This window comes from Pongo abelii, chromosome 12 (genome assembly GCF_028885655.2).
Source record: "Pongo abelii isolate AG06213 chromosome 12, NHGRI_mPonAbe1-v2.0_pri, whole genome shotgun sequence".
NCBI lineage: Eukaryota > Metazoa > Chordata > Mammalia > Primates > Hominidae > Pongo > Pongo abelii.
Genome location: NC_071997.2, coordinates 24,589,190 through 24,615,129, shown reverse-complemented (window position 1 = coordinate 24,615,129; position 25,940 = coordinate 24,589,190). Strand labels below are relative to the sequence as shown.

Genomic DNA, 25,940 nt, shown 5'->3' with positions numbered 1-25,940 from the left:
TTTTTCCTGCAAGGTCTAAGGCATGTACCAAAGTTCATGATTTTTTTTTTCTGTTGAGATGAAGTCTCACTCTGTCACCCAGGCTGGAGTGGAATGGCACAATCTCGGCTCACTGCAACCTCTGCCTCCTGGGTTCAAGCGATTCTCCTGTCTCAGCCTCCCGAGTAGCTGGGATTACATACGTGTGCCACCACACTTGGCTCATTTTTTTTTTCTACTTTTGTTGAGATGGGGTTTCACCATGTTTGGCCAGGCTGGTCTCAAACTTTTGACCTTATGTGATCCACCTGCCTTGGCCTCCCAAAATGCTGAGATCACAGGTATGAGCCACTGTGCCCAGCCTGCATTATTTTTTTTAATAAAGAGTCTTGCTATGTTGCCCAGGCTGTTCTCAAACTCCTGGGCTTCTCAAGTGATACTTCTGCCTCAGCCTTCTGAGTAGCTGAGATTATAGGAACAAGCCACTGTACATATATATAGATATACACACACCAAGTATATGCCCAGTAATGGGATAACTGGCTGAAATGGTATTTCTGGTTCTAGATCCTTGAGGAACCACCACACTGTCTTCCACAATGGTTGAACTAATTAACACTCTCACCAACAGTGTAAAAGCATTCCTATTTCTCCACATCTGCTCCAGCATCTGTTGTTTCCTGACCTTTAACGATTGCCATTCTAAATGGCATGAGATGATATCTCATTGTGGTTTTGATTTGCATTTCTCTAATGATCAGTGATGATGACCTTTTTTTCAGATGTTTGTTGGCTGCATAAATGTATTCTTTTGAGAAGTGTCTGTTCATATCCTTTGCCCACTTTTTGATGAGATTATTTGTTCTTTTCTTGTAAATTTGTTTAAGTTCCTTGTAGATTCTAGATATTAGGCCTTTGTCAGATGGACAGATTGCAAACATTTCCTCCCATTCTGTAGGTTGCCTTTTCACTCTGATCATAGTATTGGAAGTTCTGGCCAGGGTAATCAGGCAAGAGAAAGAAATAAATGGTATTCAAATAGGAAGAAGGGAAGTCAAATTGTCTCTGTTTGCAGATGACATGATTGTATATTTAGAAAACCAAATTGTCTCAGCCCCAAATCTCCTTCAGCTGATAAGCAGCTTCCTCATAGTCTCAGGATACAAAGTCAATGTGCAAAATTCACAAGTATTCCTATACACCAGTAATAGAGCGCTAAATCATGAGTGAACTCCCATACACAACTACTACAAAGAGAATAAAATAGCAAGGAATACAACTCACAAGGGATTTGAAGGACCTCTTTAAGGAGAACTATAAACCACCACTCAAGGAAATAAGAGGACACAAACAAATGGAAAAACATTCCATGCTCATGGTTAGGAAGAATCAATATCTTGAAAATGGCCATACTGCCCAAAGTAATTTGTAGGTTCAATGCTATACCCATCAAGCAACCATTGACTTTCTTCACAGAATTAGAAAAAACTACTTTGAATTTCATATGGAACCAAAAAAGCCCATATAGCCAAGACAATCCTAAGCAAAAAGAACAAAACTGGAGGCATCATGCTACCTGACTTCAAACTATACTACAAGGCTACAGTAATGAAAACAGCATGGTACTGGTACCAAAAGAGATATATAGACCAATGGAACAGAACAGAGCCCACAGAAATAATGCCATACATCTACACCATCTGATCTTTGACAAACCTGACAAAAGCAATGGGGAAAGGATTCCCTATTTAATAAATGGTGTTGGGAAAACTGGCTAGCCTTATGCAGGAAACTGAAACTGGACCCCTTCCTTACACTTTATACAAAAATTAACTCAAGATGCATTAAAGACTTAAAAGTAAGTTCTAAATGTATAAAAACCCTGGATGAAAACCTAGGCAGTACCATTCAGGACATAGGCATGGGCAAATACTTCATGACTAAAACACCAAAAGCAATGGCAACAAAAGCCAAAATTGACAAATGGGATCTAATTAAACTAAAGAACATGTGTGCAGTTTTATTTGGGAGTGTGTGGGGTACCTCTGAGTTTTAAAAATGCTTTCCTGACTCTTTGGTAGACATAGCCTTTTAAGACAGTCATTCTGAGCTGTTACGGTCTTAGGGTTTTCTATACTACTAAAACTTATTGATGACATGTAACCAAGAACTTGAATTAAATTTTTTTTTTAAAAAAGAAAAAGAAATCACCCAAATGCACATTAAAAACCTCTTACAACATATGTGCACGTTCATAGATAACATGTAGAACTTGATTGTGTGTATTAAAACCTTGTAGAAAAGTTCAGACAGTGCACACAATGACTGCAACTTGGTCTTTGTAAAATCAGTGATATATATTTCAGATCTATCCACGTTGACCCAGTGAGGTATTTGATATATTGTATGATCTAATGATATGCCATGTGATGACTGCGGCATATTTAATTATGCTCTCTTCATGCTGATACCATATGCGCATAAATATGATGACATACCAGCATGGATATGCTTATGTGGTTGCTTTTATTGATTTGTACTATATTAGAAATGAAACAGAAGTATTGGAAATCCTAGCAAGCATAGCTGTATCTCTCCCATGGCTGTGTTGATTGCAACTGTTTCCCCCTTAAAGCATGTCTTTTTGACATGTCATGACCCTGAGAAAATCCAGTGTGTGCTTTTCAGAGAATGACAGTAAGGAGAGGAAATGGCCAATGGTCAAAGAGTTACTTGTCCCCTCGGCTCCCCCTCATGAATGTTAAACTCTAAACTACTCAGGTCACAATTTAGAACCCCTTTGTTGATCCCTATAGAGTGTTCCCGGATGTCAAATGACAAATAGGCCCTTGAAGAAAAAACACCCTGTAAAGCCATATTGCTCTGGTTTTTGTGTGTGAATGTGTGTGTTTGTGTGTGTGTGTGTATTTTTTTCTCTTCTGAAAACTGTAAATAGAACAATTTTCATTACAAATGAAAATATTTCTGTTCCATATTTATTTCCTGTCTCATGGCACTCTGCTCTTCTTGGATCTAGTAAGAATCTCAGCGTGTCTTATTTATACCTGCAAAAAATTACATCATTCTTCATTTTTCATGTCAATTACTGACATGTTTTCAAGTCTTCACAAGTTATTTCTGAAGATGTTGGTGCATTGAGGAGAGGCAGTGTCATTGTAGTTAAAGAAGTTTTTAAATAGGTTATGTTCAATAACATTTCAGAGCCTGTTTCTCTGGAAGGCATAGACATAGTGGTTTTATGCATAGTTAAACATAAAATAGCTCCACAACGTCTTGTGTACATGAAAGTGTTCATATCCTGGAAGATTCTAATTTACTACTCAGTACTGTCTCCTGGAGAGGAAAATAGGTAAGATAGGCTTCTGAGCCTATGATAATAACTCATAATATGAGGTGAAAGCATAGAGACAAAATGAGAGATGATAGATACTCAAACCGATGTGAGTGAAGAACAGCTGTGAAACAGAGTGTCTATGGGAGAGAGAAGGCCATGGGGCTGCTTTTGTGAAGAAGGAATTTGTACACATTAGTCAAGTGTCTGATACATTTAACATTTTAATAAAGCAAAACCTTATCTTCACATGTGTCAGAATGGGATTGTACAGATGTCACAATACAGTAGTGGTGAGAATAATGAAGAAATGAATGTGGAGGGCAAAGAATGAAGTCCACCAATGTGGATATTAGATTTATGAACGAAAAAGAGTGTATGTCAAATTGGGCAGAACAAAGAAGGCAGCTAGCTAGGTAATTTGGAGGTTTCTGATGAGGAGACTTGTGGGAAGTCACTTAATGGAAAGCAGAAGTTAGAAGGATGAGGGTGACCCACAGGGTTTCATTTCTCCTCCCTAGAAGTTTTGCACATCAATGATATGTGCTTCGTTCACATCAGTTAGCATATTGAGATGCAGCTTAATCTAGAAAAAGTGTTTTTTTTTTTCTTTAGGAAAGCTGTTTGCTGAGGTAGTTATTTCATAAAAGGACCTGAGAGACCCCTATGGTATATTATATCAAACTAGCTTTAGAAACAAAGTAATAAAAGAATGTATATCTTGAGTACTAAAAAAAAACTACCAATATTCTTGGCAATCATGACATATATATATACACATATATGTACATATTTGGTTGGTTATTAATAAGAAAAGAAGTCTCTTGTGATTTAGAGATTTTGTTTACCTTATTTACACGGGAATCTGATTATGCATGATTTCTTTGACATGTATGTTCTTGCAAACTGGAAAAAGAGATGGCAAAAGAGCTGAACTGCTGAATCCGGGAAATGTAGGAATATTAGGAGCCTTCATGAGTACAAAGAAAATGATTTTTAAAATTATGACTCTAAGTATAACTGAACTCACTTCAGATGCATTTAGAATATTTGCATAAAAGATGATTTGATTTTTGCTGCTCCAGAAACTACTGGAAGAAGGAAAGAGTACTAGAATTCAGATAAACCACAGTGACTCCTTACTTCTCTTTGTTACTATTGAGAATCAGAGACATAGATTTTGTTGATATTAGTTATTCAAATGAAATAAACATGAATGTGCATACACTGGCTTTGTTTTTCAAGGAGCTAACTTTTGGATACAATAGCAATTTAATGAAAATACTTTAGAGAATAACATGATCCTTCAAACCAGATTATTTTAGAAACAAAAATAATGTTGAATTCATTAACTGATTCATAAAATGGTTATTTTCAATGAATATTGGAGTCATTTCCAAATGTGAAAGCTTATTAATATCTAATGCTTGTAGCAGTTTTATTTTGTAGAAGTATGTCAATATTGATAAATGATGATACTTTTTATTGAGGTTTATATATTATACCTTATGGCAGTGAGTGGATGAAAAAACTTTCAGAAGGCTAAACTAGAGAACACAAGAAACTTGGGCAGTTATTACACCACTTGGGTCCGAGAAATAATGAATACTGTCTACTAGGATTCACCAAACATATATCCAAGCTGATCAATTTAGGACACTTCCACTGAGGAGATGTGAAGTGCGCATTCAGCTGAAGTGTCATTGTAATTGTGTACCTTCTCAGTTATCAGGCAAGTTAAAGAGCATGATGAATGGTTGTAGTATAATGGTGTATTTCCTTCTCATCTCTTGCACTAAAGACATGTGAGAGCATGTGTCACCTGCTTTGACATTGATTCCCAGGTGCATGAGTTGCTCCTCTGTTTTTAGACCACATTTGTTTTTAGCCCTCCGCATAGCCACATTGGTACTGACACTGTTTCATTTTAGTTTTAGACATATGACAAATCATATCACTTTTGAAATTGTAAGTGTATATTTCATGAAGCCTGTATTGGTGTTCTCTTCAGTGTATTTCTGTCATGTTCCAGTCCCAAGACACAAAGTATAAAACATAAAAACCTAAACTAATATGGGCAGGAGGATACAGCTTGAAGGTAACAGTGCATGAATGTATGGATAATTTTATCATATTTACATATGATTGATTATGTATCCCTTTTGCTTTTCAGTGTCTTCTCAGGAACAACCAGCCTTGAAGGTAATTACACATTCATTTCTGTTTTGAACTATTAACTATATAGTCTGTGAAATATACTTTATGTATTGATTATTTTGTTTGAAATCCCATTCAGGCTACAAGTGGCGAGGAAGATTCTGTTTCAAATATAGCCACAGAAATAAAGGATGGAGAAAAATCTGGGACAGGTAATTTTGCAATACACATTTAATGTCATGCTCACTCAGGATAGAAGATAACTTCTCTTCCCTGAATAAATCGCAGGGGGCTCATTGAATCTGCACATTCTGATTCAGCAGCCCTGAGATTCTGCATTTGTAATAAGTTCTCGGGTGACGCTGACGCTACCGGTCCTTGGCCATGATCTGAGTAGTAAGATTATATTCTTCCCCACAGTGAAATTGGCAAGAACGATTGGACAGCAGTGCAAGATATAACAGGCTAAGGGACAGCATATTCTTGCTTTAATTCTACAGCATGTTTCCATCATAAAGGGAAGGAGAAAGAGATTAAGTAATAAAAATTATAGGCATCAGATCATATTGTTAAAACCACATGGAAGAAGTGATTGGAATAACACATAAACAATGTAGAAAGAGAACTAAGGAGACATCTGATGTGGTAATTATTTTACTCAAGGAAGAGGGATTGAGGCAAGAAGGAGGGAAAAGAAGATGTTATTTATGTAATTTTGGGGTTTCTGCTGCAGAAACCTGATGGGACTCACTTCAGATGCATTTGGAATATTTACATAAAAGATTAGATTTTGGCTGCTCCAGGAACTACTGGAAGCAGGATAGAGTGCTAGAATCGTGAGGACCCACAGTGACTCATTACCCCTCTTTGTTACTATTGGGCATCAGAGATATATGTTTTGTTGGTATTAGCTATTCAAATAGGATAATCATGAATATGCATACATTGGCTTTGTTTTCCAAGGAACTAACTTTGGGATAAAATAGCAATTTAATGAAAATACTTTAGAGAATAACATGATCCTTCAAACCAGACTATTTTAGAAACAAAAATAATGTTGAATTCATTAATTGTCTCCTAAAGTGGTTATTTTCAGTGAATATCAGAGCAATTTCCAAATGGAAAAGCTTATTCATATCTAATGTTTTTAGTAACTTTATTTTGTACAAGTATGCAAAATTTGATGGTTTATTATACTTTTTGTTGAGGTTTATATATTATACCTTCTTGCCATTAGTGGATGAAGAAACTTTCTGAAGGCTAAACTAGAGGATATAAGAAATGTAGGCACATTATGACACCACAGAGGTGTGAGAAATAACGAATATTATATACTAGGATTCACCAAACATATATTTAAGCTGATCAATTTGGGACACTTCCGCAGGGTACTTGGGAAGTGTACATTCAACTAAAGTGCCATTGTCATTGTGTACCTGCTCAATTGTCAGGCAAGTTTAAGAGCATGATAAATATTTGTAGTATAAAGGTATAAATCCCTCTGATGCCTTAATGAAAAACATGCAGGAGCATTAATCACCTGCTTCGACATTGATTCCCAAGTGTGTGAGTTGCTGCTCTGATTTTAGATCACATTTGTCCTCATCACTTGGCATATCCACATTGATATAGGCACAGTTTTATTGTAGTAATAGACATATGAAGAATAATATCACGTATGAAATTGGACGTGTTTGTTTCGTGAAGACTATACTTCTGTTTTCTACAGTGTAATTCTGTCATGTTCCGGTCCCAATACACAAAGTAGAAAACAGCAAAGCCTACGCTAATTCAGGCAGGAGGATACAGCTTGATGCTAACACTGCATGAATGTATGGATAACTTTATCATATTTACATATGAGTGATTATGTATCCCTTTTGGTTTTCAGTGTCTTCTCAGAAACAACTGGCCTTGAAGGTATTACAGTCTCATTCATATTTTGAATTATTAACTGTATAGTCTATGAAATATACTGTATGTATTGATTATTTTGTTTGAAATCCCATTCAGGATACAAGTGACAAGAAAGATTCTGTTTCAAACATAGCCACAGAAATAAAAGATGAACAAAAATCTGGGACAGGTAATTTTGCAATACACATTTAATATCATGTACATTCAAGATAGAGGAGAACTTCCCTTCCCCGAATAAATCAGCAGGGGGCTCATTGAAGCTGTGCATTCTGATTCAGCGGGCCTGCAATTCTGCATTTTTAATAAGTTCTGGAGTGATGGTGATTCTGCTGATTTTTGGCCATGATCCGAGTAGTAAGATTATAGACTTCCCTACATTGAAATTGGGAAGAAGAACCATTGGAGAGCAGTTCAAGACATAACAGGCTGAGGGGACAGCATAATTTTGCTTTAATTCTACAGCACGTTTCCATCAAGAGGGGAAGGAGAACAAGATGAAGTACTAGAAATTGTAGGCACCAGATCACATTGCTAAAACCAGAGGGAAGAAGTGATCGTAATAAGCCATAAACACTATAGAACGAGAAGTAACGAGACCACTGATGTAGTAATTATTTTCCTCAGGGAAGAGGGATTGTGAGGCAGGAAGAAGGGAAAAGAAGTTATTTATTGAATTTCAGGGTTTCTGCTGAGGAAACCTGAGGGAACTCACTTCAGATGTGTTTAGAATGTTTGCATAAAGGAAGATTTGATTTTGGCTGCTCCAGGAACTACTGGAAGCAGGATACAGTGCTAGAATTGTGATAAACCACAGTCACCTGTTACCCCTCTTTGTTATTATTGGGCATCAGAGATATATGTTTTGCTGTTATCAGTTAGTCAGATGAGATAAATGTAAATATGCATACATTGGCTTTGTCGTTCAGAGAGCTAACTTTTGGATAAAATAGCAATTTAATGAAAATACTTTGGAGAATAACATGATCCTTCAAACAGACTATTTTAGAAACAAAAATAATGTTGAATTCATTAATTGATTCATAAAATGGTTATTTTCAATGAATATTGGAGTCATTTCCAAATGTGAAAGCTTATTAATGTCTAATGCTCGTAGCAGTTTTATTTTGTAGAAGTCCGTCAATATTGATAAATGATGATACTTTTTATTGAGGTTTATATATTATACCTTATGGCCGTGAGTGGATGAAAAAACTTTCAGAAGGCTAAACTAGAGAACACAAGAAACTTGGGCAGTTATTACACCACTTGGGTCCGAGAAATAATGAATACTGTCTACTAGGATTCACCAAACATATATCCAAGCTGATCAATTTAGGACACTTCCACTGAGGAGATGTGAAGTGCACATTCAGCTGAAGTGTCATTGTAATTGTGTACCTTCTCAGTTATCAGGCAAGTTAAAGAGCATGATGAATGGTTGTAGCATAATGGTGTATTTCCTTCTCATCTCTTGCACTAAAGACATGTGAGAGCATGTGTCACCTGCTTTGACATTGATTCCCAGGTGCATGAGTTGCTCCTCTGTTTTTAGACCACATTTGTTTTTAGCCCTCCGCATAGCCACATTGGTACTGACACTGTTTCATTTTAGTTTTAGACATATGACAAATCATATCACTTTTGAAATTGTAAGTGTATATTTCATGAAGCCTGTATTGGTGTTCTCTTCAGTGTATTTCTGTCATGTTCCAGTCCCAAGACACAAAGTATAAAACATAAAAACCTAAACTAATATGGGCAGGAGGATACAGCTTGATGGTAACAGTGCATGAATGTATGGATAATTTTATCATATTTACATATGATTGATTATGTATCCCTTTTGCTTTTCAGTGTCTTCTCAGGAACAACCAGCCTTGAAGGTAATTACACATTCATTTCTGTTTTGAACTATTAACTATATAGTCTGTGAAATATACTTTATATATTGATTATTTTGTTTGAAATCCCATTCAGGCTACAAGTGACGAGGAAGATTCTGTTTCAAATATAGCCACAGAAATAAAGGATGGAGAAAAATCTGGGACAGGTAATTTTGCAAAACACATTTAATGTCATGCTCACTCAGGATAGAAGATAACTTCTCTTCCCTGAATAAATCGCAGGGGGCTCATTGAATCTGCACATTCTGATTCAGCAGCCCTGAGATTCTGCATTTGTAATAAGTTCTCAGGTGACGCTGACGCTACCGGTCCTTGGCCATGATCTGAGTAGTAAGATTATATTCTTCCTCACAGTGAAATTGGCAAGAACGATTGGAGAGCAGTGCAAGATATAACAGGCTAAGGGACAGCATATTCTTGCTTTAATTCTACAGCATGTTTCCATCATAAAGGGAAGGAGAAAAAGATTAAGTAATAAAAATTATAGGCATCAGAACATATTGTAAAAACCACATGGAAGAAGTGATTGGAATAACCCATAAACAATGTAGAAAGAGAACTAAGGAGACCTCTGATGTGGTAATTATTTTACTCAAGGAAGAGGGATTGAGGCAAGAAGGAGGGAAAAGAAGATGTTATTTATGTAATTTTGGGGTTTCTGCTGCAGAAACCTGATGGGACTCACTTCAGATGCATTTGGAATATTTGCATAAAAGATTAGATTTTGGCTGCTCCAGGAACTACTGGAAGCAGGATAGAGTGCTAGAATCGTGAGGACCCACAGTGACTCATTACCCCTCTTTGTTACTATTGGGCATCAGAGATATATGTTTTGCTGGTATTAGCTATTCGAATAGGATAATCATGAATATGCATACATTGGTTTTGTTTTTCAAGGAACTAACTTTTGGATAAAATAGCATTTTAATGAAAATACTTTAGAGAATAACATGATCCTTCAAACCAGACTATTTTAGAAACAAAAATAATGTGGAATTAATTAATTGTCTCCTAAAGTGGTTATTTTCAATGAATATCAGAGCAATTTCCAAATGGAAAAGCTTATTCATATCTAATGTTTTTAGTAACTTTATTTTGTATAAGTGTGTGAAATTTGGTGGTTTATTATACTTTTTTGATGAGGTTTATATATTATAACTTCTTGCCATGAGTGGATGAAGAAACTTTCTGAAGGCTAAACTAGAGGATACAAGAAATGTAGGCACATTATGACACCACAGAGGTGTGAGAAATAACGAATATTATATACTAGGATTCACCAAACATATATTTAAGCTGAGCAATTCGGGACACTTCCACAGAGCACTTGGGAAGTGTGCATTCAACTAAAGTGCCATTGTCATTTTGTAAATCAGCAGGCGGCTCATTGAAGCTGCACATTCTGATTCAGCGGGCCTGAGAGTCTGCATTTGTAGCAAGTTCTCAAAAGATGATGATTCTGCTGATTTTTGGCCATGATCTGAGTAGTAAGATTATAGACTTCCCTACATTGAAATTGGGAAGAAGAACCATTGGAGAGCAGTTCAAGACATAACAGGCTGAGGGGACAGCATAATTTTGCTTTAATTCTACAGCACGTTTCCATCAAGAGGGGAAGGAGAACAAGATGAAGTACTAGAAATTGTAGGCACCAGATCACGTTGCTAAAACCAGAGGGAAGAAGTGATCGTAATAATCCATAAACACTATAGAACGAGAAGTAACGAGACCACTGATGTAGTAATTATTTTCCTCAGGGAAGAGGGATTGTGAGGCAGGAAGAAGGGAAAAGAAGTTATTTATTGAATTTTAGGGTTTCTGCTGAGGAAACCTGAGGGAACTCACTTCAGATGCGTTTAGAATGTTTGCATAAAGGAAGATTTGATTTTGGCTGCTCCAGGAACTACTGGAAGCAGGATAGAGTGCTAGAATTGTGATAAACCAGTCACCTGTTACCCCTCTTTGTTATTATTGGGCATCAGAGATATATGTTTTGCCATTATCAGTTAGTCAAATGAGATAAATGTAAATATGCATACATTGGCTTTGTCGTTCAGAGAGCTAACTTTTGGATAAAATAGCAATTTAGTGAAAATACTTTAGAGAATAACATGATCTTTCAAACAGACTATTTTGGAAACAAAAATAGTGTTAAATTCTTTAATTGACTCCTAAAATATTTATTTTTAATGAATATTGGAGTGATTTCCAAATGCACAACCTTATTCATATCTAATGCTTTTAGTGACTTTATTTTGTGTAAGTATATCAAATTTGTTAATTTTTTACACATTTTGATTAGGTTTGTATATTATACCTTGTTCCCATGTGTGAGTGACAAAACTTTCTGAAGGTTAATCCAGAATATACAAAAGTATAGGCTCATTATTATACCACATGGGTATGAAGAATAATGAATACCATAGAATAGGATTCACCAAACATATATGCAAGGTGACCAGTTTGGCACACTTCCACTGAGGAGCTTTGAAGTGTACGTTCATCTAAAGTGTAATGGTCATTGTGTACCTGCTCAATTGTCAGGCAAGTCAAAGAGCATGATGAATATTTGTGGTATAATGGTTTAAATCCTTCTGATGTCTTGTATGAAAGACAAGGGTGATCCTGGCTCACTTCAACTTTCACTTTCTGAGTTCAAGTGATTCTCCCGTCTCAGTCTCCTGAGTAGCTGAGTTTACAGGTGTGCACCACCAACCTCGTAATTTTTGTATTTTTACTAGAGACCAGCTTTCACCATGTTGGCCAGGTTGGTCTCGAACTCCTGACCTCAAGTGATCCACCCACCTCAGCCTCACAAAGTGCTGGGATTACAGGCGTGACCCACCGGGCCCTGCCTACATGATCTTCTTGTAATTTTTTTAATTTTTTAAAAATAAAGATAGAGTGTTTCTGTGTTGCCCAAGCTGGTCTGAAATGCCTGGGCTTCTCAAGTGATACTTCTGCCTCAGCCTTTTGAGTAGCTGAGATTATAGGAACAAGTCACTGTGCTCTTTTGTTTTTAATATTTTATAGGTTCCTATTGTTGATTTAAAATGCGTTTTACTTTTTGTTTAATAGTGCTCCCTGCTGCTGAACAGTGTTTAAACAGGTATGATTTCACAGATTTTTTAAAGTGATAGTTAACTTAGTGAATAGAAAGAATAGAAACTAATATCTGTTTAGTGTTCTACTCTGTGCTAGACACCATATTACATGCTTAATATTGATCATGTCATGTCATCTCCACACAGCTTTACAAACTATTTGTGCTATTATTGCATTTTTACTAATTAAGCAACTCTGCTTTAAAGAGGTTGAAATATTGGCTCATGGTTCCACAGTTAACAGGTAGCCAACCCATGATTTGACCATCATCCTGCCTGGCTCTCAAATCACTTCATTTACCCCTCAGCATAAATGGATACAGACCTATGCAGCAATGTGATCACGGTACTGGTTTAACTCAGATCAATTCAGAAAGTCACATTTTGTTATGCGTTGACTCTCTTTAGAGTGTTCCTTAGAAGTCTGGCTACTCCAAAAGTTTGCCCAAATATTTTGGAAATGGCAGTGGTAACCATATTACATTTTTTTAACCATCAAAATTTTAAAGGCAGATATCAGTTACCTGTGGCCACAGGACCCTAAGTTTTTCATATGCAAGACGAGGCCAGTCCTAGAAAAATATTATCTTACTGTGCTTGGCGAATATCTAAATATAGTCCGTGTTATGTTAACTATATTTAGCATATATTAAAAGGATATTTCTAATTCATTTGTCTACTTACTGCCTACCCAGTTAGGTTTTCTCTTTTAGTGAGTACCCTGCCTAGTTTGCTGAAGCTTTTTCTTATTTTCTGGATTCTTTTATTTTCCTTCTATGACATTTTAATAATATTTTCTTGATTTCTTTTTACTTCTCTTCTGCTTTCCTTATGATCTTCTACTATAGTTTTCAAGAATGGCAGCTAAATAGTTCCCATTTTCCTATAGACAAAATCAGAGGTGCATAGAATTTCAGAATGTTAAGAAATCCTAGAGACTAAACAAAATATCCTCTAGTACTTGAATCCTTGCTTAACATCCTGATCAAGTGGTTGTTCAGGTGGAGAACCTGAAACTCAAAGAGAGAAAATTATTCGGATACAATAAATCAGAGAAATGAGAATTGTGCTCAGGTTTCTTAGTACAAAACCCAGTCTTCTTTTACATCATTCTGTCATTGAGTGATTTTAGTTTTAGAAAGAGGGAGTGGCTCTAGTGAACACAGTGGAAGAGGATGAGAATGGAATGAGCTGTTGAACCCAATGAAAGTGGATAAGAATGGAATTTGCAGGGGACAGCCAAATTTGAAGAGATGCAAACTCTTAGTTGGACAGAAATGAGGGTTTTAGGAAAAAATCTGGATTTTTGGTTTAATGCAAGTTTGATAAAGATAAGGGAATTGAAAACACAGGTTGTTGGGAGCTATCAAGAAAGGCATATTAGAATACCACGTTCAAGGAGTGTTGAGGAGGTTGCTGCCTTTTTGTTCGTTTAACTGGAGGAACTGACAAATTTCAAGGTTTTATTGAAAAATGTTAAAAGAATTTGAGCCACTGGAAAGAGTCTCCGGAGAAGATAGGAATGTGGTATCATCTTCTTCCATCCCACCTTACAGAGGGCTTAGAATCTCTCAAGAACTAGGGAGCTGCAGATTGCTTAAGTACGTAGATCTGTGACCCAGGGTGGATGTCTCTTTTTTTCTGACTCTTTTCTCAATTCTCTCATGTACATGTAGGGTAGGGGAAATGTAGGATTGGCTGACAAACCAGCAATGAAGCTTCATTTGGGTAGTTGGTAACATGCGTATGCTTGGGGTGGATGACTGAGACTAACTTACTTTCCAGAAGCAGAGGAATAGAGAGCTCCTACTCTCAATTATGTTAGCCCATTTTTGAGGACTCTGGGCTTTCCTAGGCTGAAGATGTAGACTGGAGATTGCCACGGATCCCTGCAGAAGAGGGATGCAGAAGTGGGAGCCCATAGGAAGGAAGATATTTAGATAGTGATGAATGAAATGGAGCTATAAGTACTTAGGAGGGAGACTTTTCCAGCAGTCTCTCTCTTGGGTATCTGAGTGTCTATGAAGGTTCTTAAGCTTGCTGGTTTTTGTGGATCTGAATGAGGCAGGATGTATATAATGACAATAATTGGATTTTAAAATTTTTAATGTTTTAATCTTCTGTGAAGAGTATTCCCAATAACAACATAACAACATATACATTTGTACTTTGACTTTTGTACACTCAGCTTTCAAACATTTGCAGTGTTTCAGGGGGCTCCCTTTAGTGTTCTAGGGTGAAGAGAATCAGTGGGCCCTCTTTAAGTAGCTTACATGCTGAAGATCCAAGACTCCCATTTTCCAGTGACAGAGATTAGTCTTTGAATCAGGAATAGATAATGGAGAAGAGACAGTGCCTTTTCTACCTTGTTTTAGGTTATCAGTTTTACTGCAGTTCAGTAACAAAAGTTGTGTCAGATATCAACTGGATTTTCAGTTTAGCCTTAAGGGCAGATAATTTATAAGGACAATTTATTGTCTGGCTATGCCGTTATAATGCCTGTCACTATTTGTTATGGGTTTAAGGGTGAGTCTGCATTGGATATTTCATAGGTTGGGAGAGGTGGAGGCAGAAATAGGTAACTGAAATGTTTTCTAAAACGGAAGCCATATCTAAATTATACCAATAAATATTATTTAATATGCAGAGAACTGAGTTTCCTCAGACTTTGTTTTACCATTTTTTTTTGGAGGGGGCATGCATGTATAGACTGACGATTTTTATTTTCTTTTAAGAAATGAACGTGTTCATTTTTGTTGTATCTTTTTGCTCTGTAGGAGTCTCTACAGACCGGATACTGTTGCACAGCCTGTGACAGAGGATGATGAGTTTGATTTGGAATCTGAGGTAGAGTACTCTCTTGTGAAATTAATTTTCTCACTGTGAATCTCATTTTTTATATTATTTTCTTCTAAAACTTAGCAGTTGTCTACCTATGATTGTTTTATGTTAGTATTAAAACTTTTATTAGAGATAACCATTTTAAAGAGATGGGAGGGGTTAATTTTAATTTTTTTTACTTTGGCAAATAAGAAATAGTTGATAAATACTTTGAGAGGTGTGACGTGAAAAAAAATTGATGGAAAATGCACAGTGACAGAAAAATGTTGTGTGGGAATACTTTCCCACAATAGAGGAGATGCAAGTTTTGGTCTAGGCTTATTTGAGTAAGTGTTTTTACTTTGAGTTATATATCATATGAGTATGACTAATAATACCTGTGTTTAAATGAATCTTTGTTACATCAGATGACTTATTATGGGAATCATGGAATCACCCTGTTACACATAGCATATAGTTTCTTTTTATTTCTTGTACACCTATTTTAACATCATACAGTATTTTTGCAGAGAGCTACTTCTTTATTTTTATTCTTGGTTCTATAATTAGACTAAAATAGTATTACAAATTGCGGAAATTTAACTAGCCTTGGTATCATGTGCCTGTAGTCCCACCTATTCAAGAGGTCAAGCCAGGAGAATTTCTTGAGCCCAGGAGTTTAAGACCAAGCTTGGCAATATAGCAAGAACTTATCTCTAATTTTAAAAAGTTGTTGAAGATTAGAAATTTAAACTCTGTTGTCAAATCTGTATTAGAGAGGGTTTACACTGTGTTTTCCAGGTCCTTTTTATTAAGAGTATACTTTAAACTCTTTATCTAATTGAAGAATATGCATTTTGTTTAAAATAACAACCTGTTTGATAAGCAGAGAGTCTTCATTTTCCTAAGGTCAGACTTTAATTTCACAAGGTTTGTGCACTGTAATTAAAAAAAATGTCTACTCAGGGTCTTTGTATCACATTCTAAATTTTAAATATCAGAGGCTTTTGTGTTAAGTTATTGAAAAATAATTGTAAAACTCCTGCATTACTATGAGCCACTGCAAGCTAGAAAACCTATTTGTATGTATCCTGGAGTACCCAGAATAATGTGTTGCATGTAAGAAACATTTTATTAGTGTTTAATGTGAATCAACAGACAGGCAAATAGGCTTTTTTTTACAATGGAAAGTTACAGGTAACATAATATGCCTAAGATATCTAATAATTAAGTCTATTAAACATCTTGAATGTTTTGAATTTATCTTTTCTTCTAATGTTGAGAATGTATAAGTTGAGGTGAGTTATGTTGAGAAAATATGTCATATAGAAGAAAATAAAGTTTAGAAAAGATGGAAAGGAAATAGGAAAGGTAGATACAGCATGTTTTCTAATATCTTCCAACTGGAAGCTTGGATTAGGATTTTAGATTAAATTTTCTTAAATTTTTAAAGGCCCAACCATGTTCTACTAAATACATATTTTTCAGGACATACATTACTCTTTCGAATTCTGAATAAAAATTCTTTCTCCCGGTTGTAAGTTGCTGGAATTTTATTTATTTTTTTTTCTCTCTCTCTCTGTGTCTCTGTCTCTCTCTCTCTGTCTGTAGTAAGAATGTTTCAGCTTTCAGGTGAATGATCATGGTTAACTCTTGGGATGTGTTATTTTATAATAAATAAATTAAAGTCTTTATTACATAAGTATTTACACAAAACAAATTGTCGAGTAAATGCTAACCAGTGTTATTAGGCATATATTATGAATGCAAGCTTTTGTTTTCAGCTCATTTTTGATTGACTGGTCATGTCTCTCTTTTTGTTTGTTTCTCCCTCCTTCCCCTTTGTTTAAAAATGATTTACCTCAGTCTAAACTTTTTCCTTGCAGACCGCATGTCTTTAGTGTCTATTCTCTCATTTCACCTCTGTTTCTGTTGTCAGGATACTTAGTTACAGCTTTCTATTTAGTAGCTATGTGTGGCCTTCATTCATGAATCATTGCTCCATAAGGTGGATGGTTGCTTTGTTCTGTCTTCTTTGGAAGGAGCTGAAGTTATACAATAATTTGTTTTTAGCTTTTGACACACAGAATAGAAGCAACTTATACTGTTTCCGATGCTAGCCCATTTAAATATAGTACTACTAAAAGCTACATTCTCACATTTTTTCCCACAGAAAGTAATTCACACAAATATACATATATATCATGCATAAATATTTTGAAAAATAAAGTGATTAATTGACTTTTTATTATTAGTTTTGTTCAGTAATACTCTAAATTACATATGAGTAAATTTTTGTCCCAGTTCGTTGTGGTTAATAAAAGAAACTAATGGATATCATAGTATTTGTATAATAATCAACTGGGGTTGAAAGGAGTAACATTTTGAGAATATATGTGTATCAGCAATCATAATCATCATCCCATGTGAATACGTAGATAAGTAAATGGCAGACTTGTGGTTTGAATCTAGATGAGAGTGTCTTCAACGTCTATATTTTTTTTCTGTTAGATCATGTAGTAATGGTGGCTATTATCATTATTTAAATTGCTCCATGTTATTCTTAAACCTATTGTGTTTTTCTTCTAGATTATTTCAAAACCATACATCCGAAAGAGAAGGATTATTTCTGTAGAATCTACAGCAGATGGTAAGCTATTTGAAGCCTGCCTATTGTATTATTTACTTATTCTTCATTTATTTGTCTTTTTTTTTTTTTTTGTGAGATCCAGTCTTACTAGTCTGCAGCCCAGGGTGTGGTGCAGTGGCACAATCTTGGCTCACTGCAACTTCCACCTCCTGGGTTCAAGTGATTCTCCTGCCTCAGCCTCCCAAGTAGCTGGGATTACAGGTGTGCAGCACCACATCTGGCTAATTTTTGTATTTTTAGTAGATATGGAGTTTCACGATGTTGTCCAGGCTGATCTCAAACTCTTGATTTCAAGCGATCAACCCACTTAGGCCTCCCAACTGATTGATTACAGGTGTGAGCCACCGTGCCAGGCCTTCTGGATAAGGATAGAATCTTGCCGTGTTGTCCAGGCTGGTCTCAAACTCCTGGACTTCTCAAGTAATACTTCTGCCTCATCCTCCTGAGTAGCTAAGATTGTAGGAACAAGCCACTGTGCTCTTTTATGTTTTTAATATCCTATAGTTTTCTATCATTGATTTAAAATGCATTTTACTTTTTGTTTAACAGTGCGTCCTCCTATTAAAGAGTGTTTTGTCAGGTATGATTTTACAGATTTTTTAAATTGATATGTTTAATGAAGTGAATAGAGAGAAGAGAAACTAGTATCTGTTTAGTGTTCTACTCTGTGCTAGACACCATATTACAAGCTTAACATTTATCATGTCATGTCATCTTCACACAGCTGAGAAACTATTTGTCCTATTGTTGCGTTTTTACTAATTAGGCAACTCTGCTTTAAAGAGGTTGAAATATTGGCTCATGATTCCACAGTGAACAGGTAGCCAACCCAAGATTGGACCATCATCCTGCCTGGCTCTCAAATCACTTCTTTTGCCCCTAAGCATAAATGGATAGAGATCTATGCAGCAATGGGATCATGGTACTGATTTAAACCAGATTAATTCAGAAAGTCACATTTTGTTATGCATTGCCTCTCTTTAGAGTGTTCCTTAGAAGTCTGGCTACTCCAAAAGTTTGTCCAAATATTTTGGAAATGGCAGTGGTAACCATATTACTTTTTGTTTTAACCATCAAAGTTTTAAAGGCAGTTATCAGTTATCTGTGGCCACAGGACCCTAAGTTTTTCATAAGCAAGACCAAGCCAATGCCAGAAAAATATTATCTTACTGTGCTTGGCGAATGTCTAAATATAGTCCATGTTATGTTAAGTATATTTAGCATATATTAAAAGGATATTTCTAATTCATTTGTCTACTTACTGCCTACCCAGTTAGGTTTTCTCTTTAAGTGAGTACCCTGCCTAGTTTGCTGAAGCTTTTTCTTATTTTCTGGATTCTTTTATTTTCCTTCTACGACATTTTAATAATATTTTCTTGATTTCTTTTTACTTCTCTTCTGCTTTTCTTATGATCTTCTACTATAGTTTTCAAGAACAGCAGCTAAATATTTCCCATTTTCCTATAGACAAAATCAGAGGTGCATAGAATTTCAGAATGTTAAGAAATCCTAGAGACTAAACAAAATATCCTCTAGTACTTGAATCCTTGCTTAACATCCTGATCAAGTGGTTGTTCAGGTGGAGAACCTGAAACTCAAAGAGAGAAAATTATTTGGATACAGTAAATCCGAGAAATGACAATTGCACTCACGTTTGTTAATTCAAAACCCAGTCTTCTTTTACATCATTCTGTCATTGAGTGATTTTAGTTTTAGAAAGAGGGAGTGGCTCTAGTGAACACAGTGGAAGAGGATGAGAATGGAATGAGCTGTTGAACCCAATGAAAGTGGATAGGAATGGAATTTGCAGGGGACAGCCAAATTTGAAGAGAAACTCTTAGTTGGATAGAAATGAGTGTTTTAGGAAAAAATCTGAATTTTTGGCTTCATTACAAGTTTGATAAAGATAAGGAAATTGAAAACACAGGATGTTGGGAGCTATCAAGAAAGGCATATTAGAATATGGCATTCAAGAGGTTCTGAAGAGGTTGCTGCCTTTTTGTTCGTTTAACTGGAGGAACTGACAAACTTCAAGGTTTTATTGAAAAATGTTAAAAGAATTTGAGCCACTGGAAAGAGTCTCCGGAGCAGATAGGAATGTGGTATCATCTTCTTCCATCCCAGCTTACAGAGGGCTTAGAATCCCTCAAGAACTAGGGAGCTGGAGATTGCTTAAGTACATAGATCTGTGACCCAGGGTGGATGTCTCTTTTTTTCTGACTCTTTTCTCAATTCTCTCATGTACATGTAGGGTAGGGCAAATGTAAGACTTGCCGGCAAACCAGCAATGAAGCTTCATTTGGGTAGTTGGTAACATGCGTATGCTTGGGGTGGATGACTGAGACTAACTTACTTTCCAGAAGCAGAGGTATAGAGAGCTCCTACTCTCAATTATGTTAGCCCATCTTTTGAGGACTCTGGGCTTTCCTAGGCTGAAGATGTAGACTGGAGATTGCCACGGATCCCTGCAGAAGAGGGATGCAGAAGTGGGAGCCCATAGGAAGGAAGATATTTAGATAGTGATGAATGAAATGGAGCTATAAGTACTTAGGAGGGAGACTTTTCCAGCAGTCTCTCTCTTGGGTATCTGAGTGTCTATGAAGGTTCTTAAGCTTGCTGGTTTTTGTGGATCTGAATGAGGCAGGATGTATATAATGACAATAATTGGATTTTAAAATTTTTAATGTTTTAATCTTCTGTGAAGAATATTCCCAATAACAACATAACAACATATACATTTGTACTTTGACTTGTACACTCAGCTTTCAAACATTTGCAGTGTTTCAGGGGGCTCCCTGTAGTGTTCTAGGGTGAAGAGAATCAGTGGGCCCTCTTTAAGTAGCTTACATGCTGAAGATCCAAGACTCCCATTTTCCAGTGACAGAGATTAGTCTTTGAATCAGGAATAGATAATGGGGAAGAGACAGTGCCTTTTCTACCTTGTTTTAGGTTATCAGGTTTACTGCAGTTCAGTAACAAAAGTTGTGTCAGATATCAACTGGATTTTCAGTTTAGCCTTAAGGGCAGATAATTTATAAGGACAAATTATTGTCTGGCCCTGCCATTATAATGCCTGTCCCTATTTGTTACGGGTTTAAGGGTGAGCCTGCATTGGATATTTCATAGGTTGGGAGAGGTGGAGGCAGAAATAGGTAACTGAAAGGTTTTCTAAAACGGAAGCCATATCTTAATTATACCAAGAAATATTATTTAATATGCAGAGAACTGAGTTTCCTCAGACTTTGTTTTACCATTTTTTTTGGAGGGGGCATGCATGTATAGACTGACGATTTTTATTTTCTTTTAAGAAATGAACGTGTTCATTTTTGTTGTATCTTTTTGCTCTGTAGGAGGCTCTACAGACCGGATACTGTTGCACAGCCTGTGACAGAGGATGATGAGTTTGATTTGGAATCTGAGGTGGAGTACTCTCTTGTGAAATTAATTTTCTCACTGTGAATCTCATTTTTTATATTATTTTCTTCTAAAACTTAGCAGTTGTCTACCTATGATTGTTTTATGTTAGTATTAAAACTTTTATTAGAGATAACCATTTTAAAGAGATGGGAGGGGTTAATTTTAATTTTTTTTACTTTGGCAAATAAGAAATAGTTGATAAATACTTTGAGAGGTGTGACCTGAAAAAAAAATTGCTGGAAAATGCACAGTGACAGAAAAGTGTTGTTTGGGAATGCTTTCCCACAATAGAGGAGATGCAAGTTTTGGTCTAGGCTTATTTGAGTAAGTGTTTTTACTTTGAGTTATATATCATATGAGTATGACTAATAATACCTGTGTTTAAATGAATCTTTGTTATATCAGATGACTTATTATGGGAATCATGGAATCACCCTGTTACACATAGCATATAGTTTCTTTTTATTTCTTGTACACCTATTTTAACATCATACAGTATTTTTGCAGAGTGCTATTTCTTTATTTTTATTCTTGGTTCTATAATTAGGCTAAAATTGTGTTAGAAATTGTGGAAATTTAACTAGCCTTGGTATCATGTGCCTGTAGTCCCACCTATTCAAGAGATCAAGCCAGGAGAATTTCTTGAGCCCAGGAGTTTAAGACCAAGCTTGGCAATATAGCAAGAGCTTATCTCTAATTTTAAAAAGTTGTTGAAGATTAGAAATTTAAATTCTGTTGTCAAATCTGTATTAGAGAGGGTTTACACTGTGTTTTCCAGGTCCTTTTTATTAAGAGTACACTTTAAACTCTTTATCCAATTGAAGAATATGCGTTTTGTTTAAAATAACAACCTGTTTGATAAGCAGAGACTCTTCATTTTCCTAAGGTCAGATGTTAATTTCACAAGGTGTGTGCAGTGTAATTAAAAAAAATGCCTACTCAGGGTCTTTGTATCACATTCTAAATTTTAAATATCAGAGGCTTTTGTGTTAAGTTATTGAAAAATAATTGTAAAACTCCTGCATTACTATGAGCCACTGCAAGCTAGAAAACCTATTTGTATGTATCCTGGAGTACCCAGAATAATGTGTTGCATGTAAGAAACATTTTATTAGTGTTTAATGTGAATCAACAGACAGGCAAATAGGCTTTTTTTACAATGGAAAGTTACAGGTAACATAATATGCCTAAGATATCTAATAATTAAATCTATTAAATGTCTTGAATGTTTTGAATTTATCTTTCTTCTAATGTTGAGAATGTATAAGTTGAGGTGAGTTATGTTGAGAAAATATGTCATATAGAAGAAAATAAAGTTTAGAAAAGATGGAAAGGAAATAGGAAAGGTAGATACAGCGTGTTTTCTAATATCTTCCAACTGGAAGCTTGGATTAGGATTTTAGATTAAATTTTCTTAAATTTTTTTTCTTTTTATTATTATTATTATTATTATTATTATACTGTAGGCTCTATGGTACATGTGCGCAATGCGCTGCACCCACCAACTGTGCATCTAGCATTAGGTATATCTCCCAATGCTATCCCTCCCCCCTCCCCCCACCCCACAACAGTCCCCGAAGTGTGATGTTCCCCTTCCTGTGTGCATGTGTTCTCATTGTTCAATTCCCACCCATGAGTGAGAATATGCGGTGTTTGGTTTTTTGTTCTTGTGATAGTTTACTGAGAATGAGAATTTCCAATTTCATCCATGTCCCTACAAAGGACATGAACTCATCATTTTTTATGGCTGCATAGTATTCCATGGTGTATATGTGCCACATTTTCTTAATCCAGTCTATCACTGTTGGACATTTGGGTTGGTTCCAAGTCTTTGTCATTGTGAATAATGCTGCAATAAACATACGTGTGCATGTGTCTTTATAGCAGCATGATTTATAGTCCTTTGGGTATATACCCAGTAATGGGATGGCTGGGTGAAATGGAATTTCTAGTTCTAGATCCCTGAGGAATCGCCACACTGACTTCCACAAGGGTTGAACTAGTTTACAGTCCCACCAACAGTGTAAAAGTGTTCCTATTTCTCCACATCCTCTCCAGCACCTGTTGTTTCCTGACTTTTTAATGATTGCCATTCTAACTGGTGTGAGATGGTATCTCATTGTGGTTTTGATTTGCATTTCTCTGATGGCCAGTGATGGTGAGCATTTTTTCATGTGTTTTTTGGCTGCATAAATGTCTTCTTTTGAGAAGTGTCTGTTCATGTCTTTCGCCCACTTTTTGATGGGGTTGTTTTTTTCTTGTAAATTTGTTGGAGTTCATTGTAGATTCTGGATATTAGCCCTTTGTCAGATGAGTAGGTTGCAAAAATTTTCTCCCATTTTGTAGGTTGCCTGTTCACTCTGATGGTAGTTTCCTTTGCTGTGCAGAAGCTCTTTAGTTTAATTAGATCCCATTTGTCAATTCTGGCTTTTGTTGCCATTGCTTTTGGTGTTTTAGACATGAAGTCCTTGCCCATGCCTATGTGCTGAATGGTAATGCCTAAGTTTTCTTCTAGGGTTTTTATGGTTTTAGGTCTAACATTTAAGTCTTTAATCCATCTTGAATTGATTTTTGTATAAGGTGTAAGGAAGGGATCCAGTTTCAGCTTTCTGCATATGGCTAGCCAGTTTTCCCAGCACCGTTTATTAAATAGGGAATCCTTTCCCCATTTCTTGTTTTTGTCAGGTTTGTCAAAGATCAGATAGTTGTAGATATGTGGCATTATTTCTGACGGCTCTGTTCTGTTCCATTGATCTATATCTCTGTTTTGGTACCACTACCATGCTGTCTTGGTTACTGTAGCCTTGTAGTATAGTTTGAAGTCAGGTAGTTTGATGCCTCCAGCTTTGTTCTTTTGGCTTAGGATTGACTTGGCGATGCGGGCTCTTTTTTGGTTCCATATGAACTTTAAAGTAGTTTTTTCCAATTCTGTGAAAAAAGTCATTGGTAACTTGATGGGGATGGCATTGAATCTGTAAATTACCTTGGGAAGGATGGCCATTTTCATGATATTGATTCTTCTTACCCATGAGCATGGAATGTTCTTCCATTTGTTTGTGTCCTCTTTTATTTCCTTGAGCAGTGGTTGGTAGTTCTCTTTGAAGAGGTCCTTCACATCCCTTGTAAGTTGGATTCCTAGGTATTTTATTCTCTTTGAAGCAATTGTGAATGGGAGTTCACTCATGATTTGGCTCTCTGTTTGTCTGTTATTGATGTATAAGAATGCTTGTAATTTTTGTACATTGATTTTGTATCCTGAGACTTTGCTGAAGTTGCTTATCAGCTTAAGGAGATTTTGGGCTGAGACAATGGGGTTTTCTAGATATACTATCATGTCATCTGCAAACAGGGACAATTTGACTTCCTCTTTTCCTAATTGAATACCCTTGATTTCCTTCTCTTGCCTAATTGCCCTGGCCAGAACTTCCAACACTACGTTGAATAGGAGTGGTGAGAGAGGACATCCCTGTCTTGTGCCAGTTTTCAAAGGGAATGCTTCCAGTTTTTGCCCATTCAGTATGATATTGGCTGTGGGTTTGTCATAAATAGCTCTTATTATTTTGAGATACGTCCCATCAATACCTAATTTATTGAGAGTTTTTAGCATGAAGGGTTGTTGAATTTTGTCAAAGGCCTTTTCTGCATCTATTGAGATAATCATGTGGTTTTTATCTTTGGTTCTGTTTATATGCTGGATTAAATTTATTGATTTGCATATATTGAACCAGCCTTGCATCCCAGGGATGAAGCCCACTTGATCATGGTGGATAAGCTTTTTGATGTGCTGCTGGATTCTGTTTGCCAGTATTTTATTGAGGATTTTTGCATCAATGTTCATCAAGGTTATTGGTCTAAAATTCTCTTTTTTTGTTGTGTCTCTGCCTGGCTTTGGTATCAGGATGATGCTGGCCTCATAAAATGAGTTAGGGAGGATTCCCTCTTTTTCTATTGATTGGAATAGTTTCAGAAGGAATGGTACCAGCTCCTCCTTGTACCTCTGGTAGAATTCGGCTGTGAACCCATCTGGTCCTGGACTTTTTTTGGTTGGTAAGCTATTGATTATTGCCACAATTTCAGCTCCTGTTATTGGTCTAGTCAGAGATTCAACTTCTTCCTGGTTTAGTCTTGGGAGGGTGTATGTGTCCAGGAATTTATCCATTTCTTCTAGATTTTCTAGTTTATTTGCATAGAGGTGTTTGTAATATTCTCTGATGGTAGTTTGTATTTCTGTGGGATCGGTGGTGATATCCCCTTTATCATTTTTTATTGCATCTATTTGATTCTTCTCTCTTTTTTTCTTTATTAATCTTGCTAGTGGTCTATCAATTTTGTTGATCCTTTCAAAAAACCAGCTCCTGGATTCATTTATTTTTTGAAGGGTTTTTTGTGTCTCTATTTCCTTCAGTTCTGCTCTGATTTTAGTTATTTCTTGCCTTCTGCTAGCTTTTGAATGTGTTTGCTCTTGCTTTTCTAGTTCTTTTAATTGTGATGTTAGGGTGTCAATTTTGGATCTTTCCTGCTTTCTCTTGTGGGCATTTAGTGCTATAAATTTCCCTCTACACACTGCTTTGAATGCATCACAGAGATTCTGATATGTTGTGTCTTTGTTCTCATTGGTTTCAAAGAACATCTTTATTTCT

The 25,940-nt window shown here is 36.1% G+C and overlaps 1 protein-coding gene across 2 annotated transcripts in view; it reads left to right on the top strand.

Moving 5' to 3' along the window:
- The window catches only part of LOC100938099 (ankyrin repeat domain-containing protein 36A-like), a 206,073-nt gene that overhangs the window by 24,766 nt on the left and 155,367 nt on the right, over positions 1–25,940 (top strand). For both annotated transcript variants that reach the window (XR_008522045.1, XM_054547127.1), the window contains 11 exons: positions 5,505–5,533; positions 5,628–5,700; positions 7,380–7,408; positions 7,502–7,574; positions 9,260–9,288; positions 9,383–9,455; positions 12,388–12,418; positions 15,191–15,260; positions 17,823–17,883; positions 18,433–18,463; positions 21,234–21,303. Coding sequence is in view for 1 of the 2 variants with exons in the window: in XM_054547127.1 (XP_054403102.1) it covers positions 5,505–5,533; positions 5,628–5,700; positions 7,380–7,408; positions 7,502–7,574; positions 9,260–9,288; positions 9,383–9,455; positions 12,388–12,418; positions 15,191–15,260; positions 17,823–17,883; positions 18,433–18,463; positions 21,234–21,303 (569 nt within the window). In the remaining variant the exon portion in view is untranslated. The remainder of the gene's footprint in view (positions 1–5,504; positions 5,534–5,627; positions 5,701–7,379; positions 7,409–7,501; positions 7,575–9,259; positions 9,289–9,382; positions 9,456–12,387; positions 12,419–15,190; positions 15,261–17,822; positions 17,884–18,432; positions 18,464–21,233; positions 21,304–25,940) is intronic.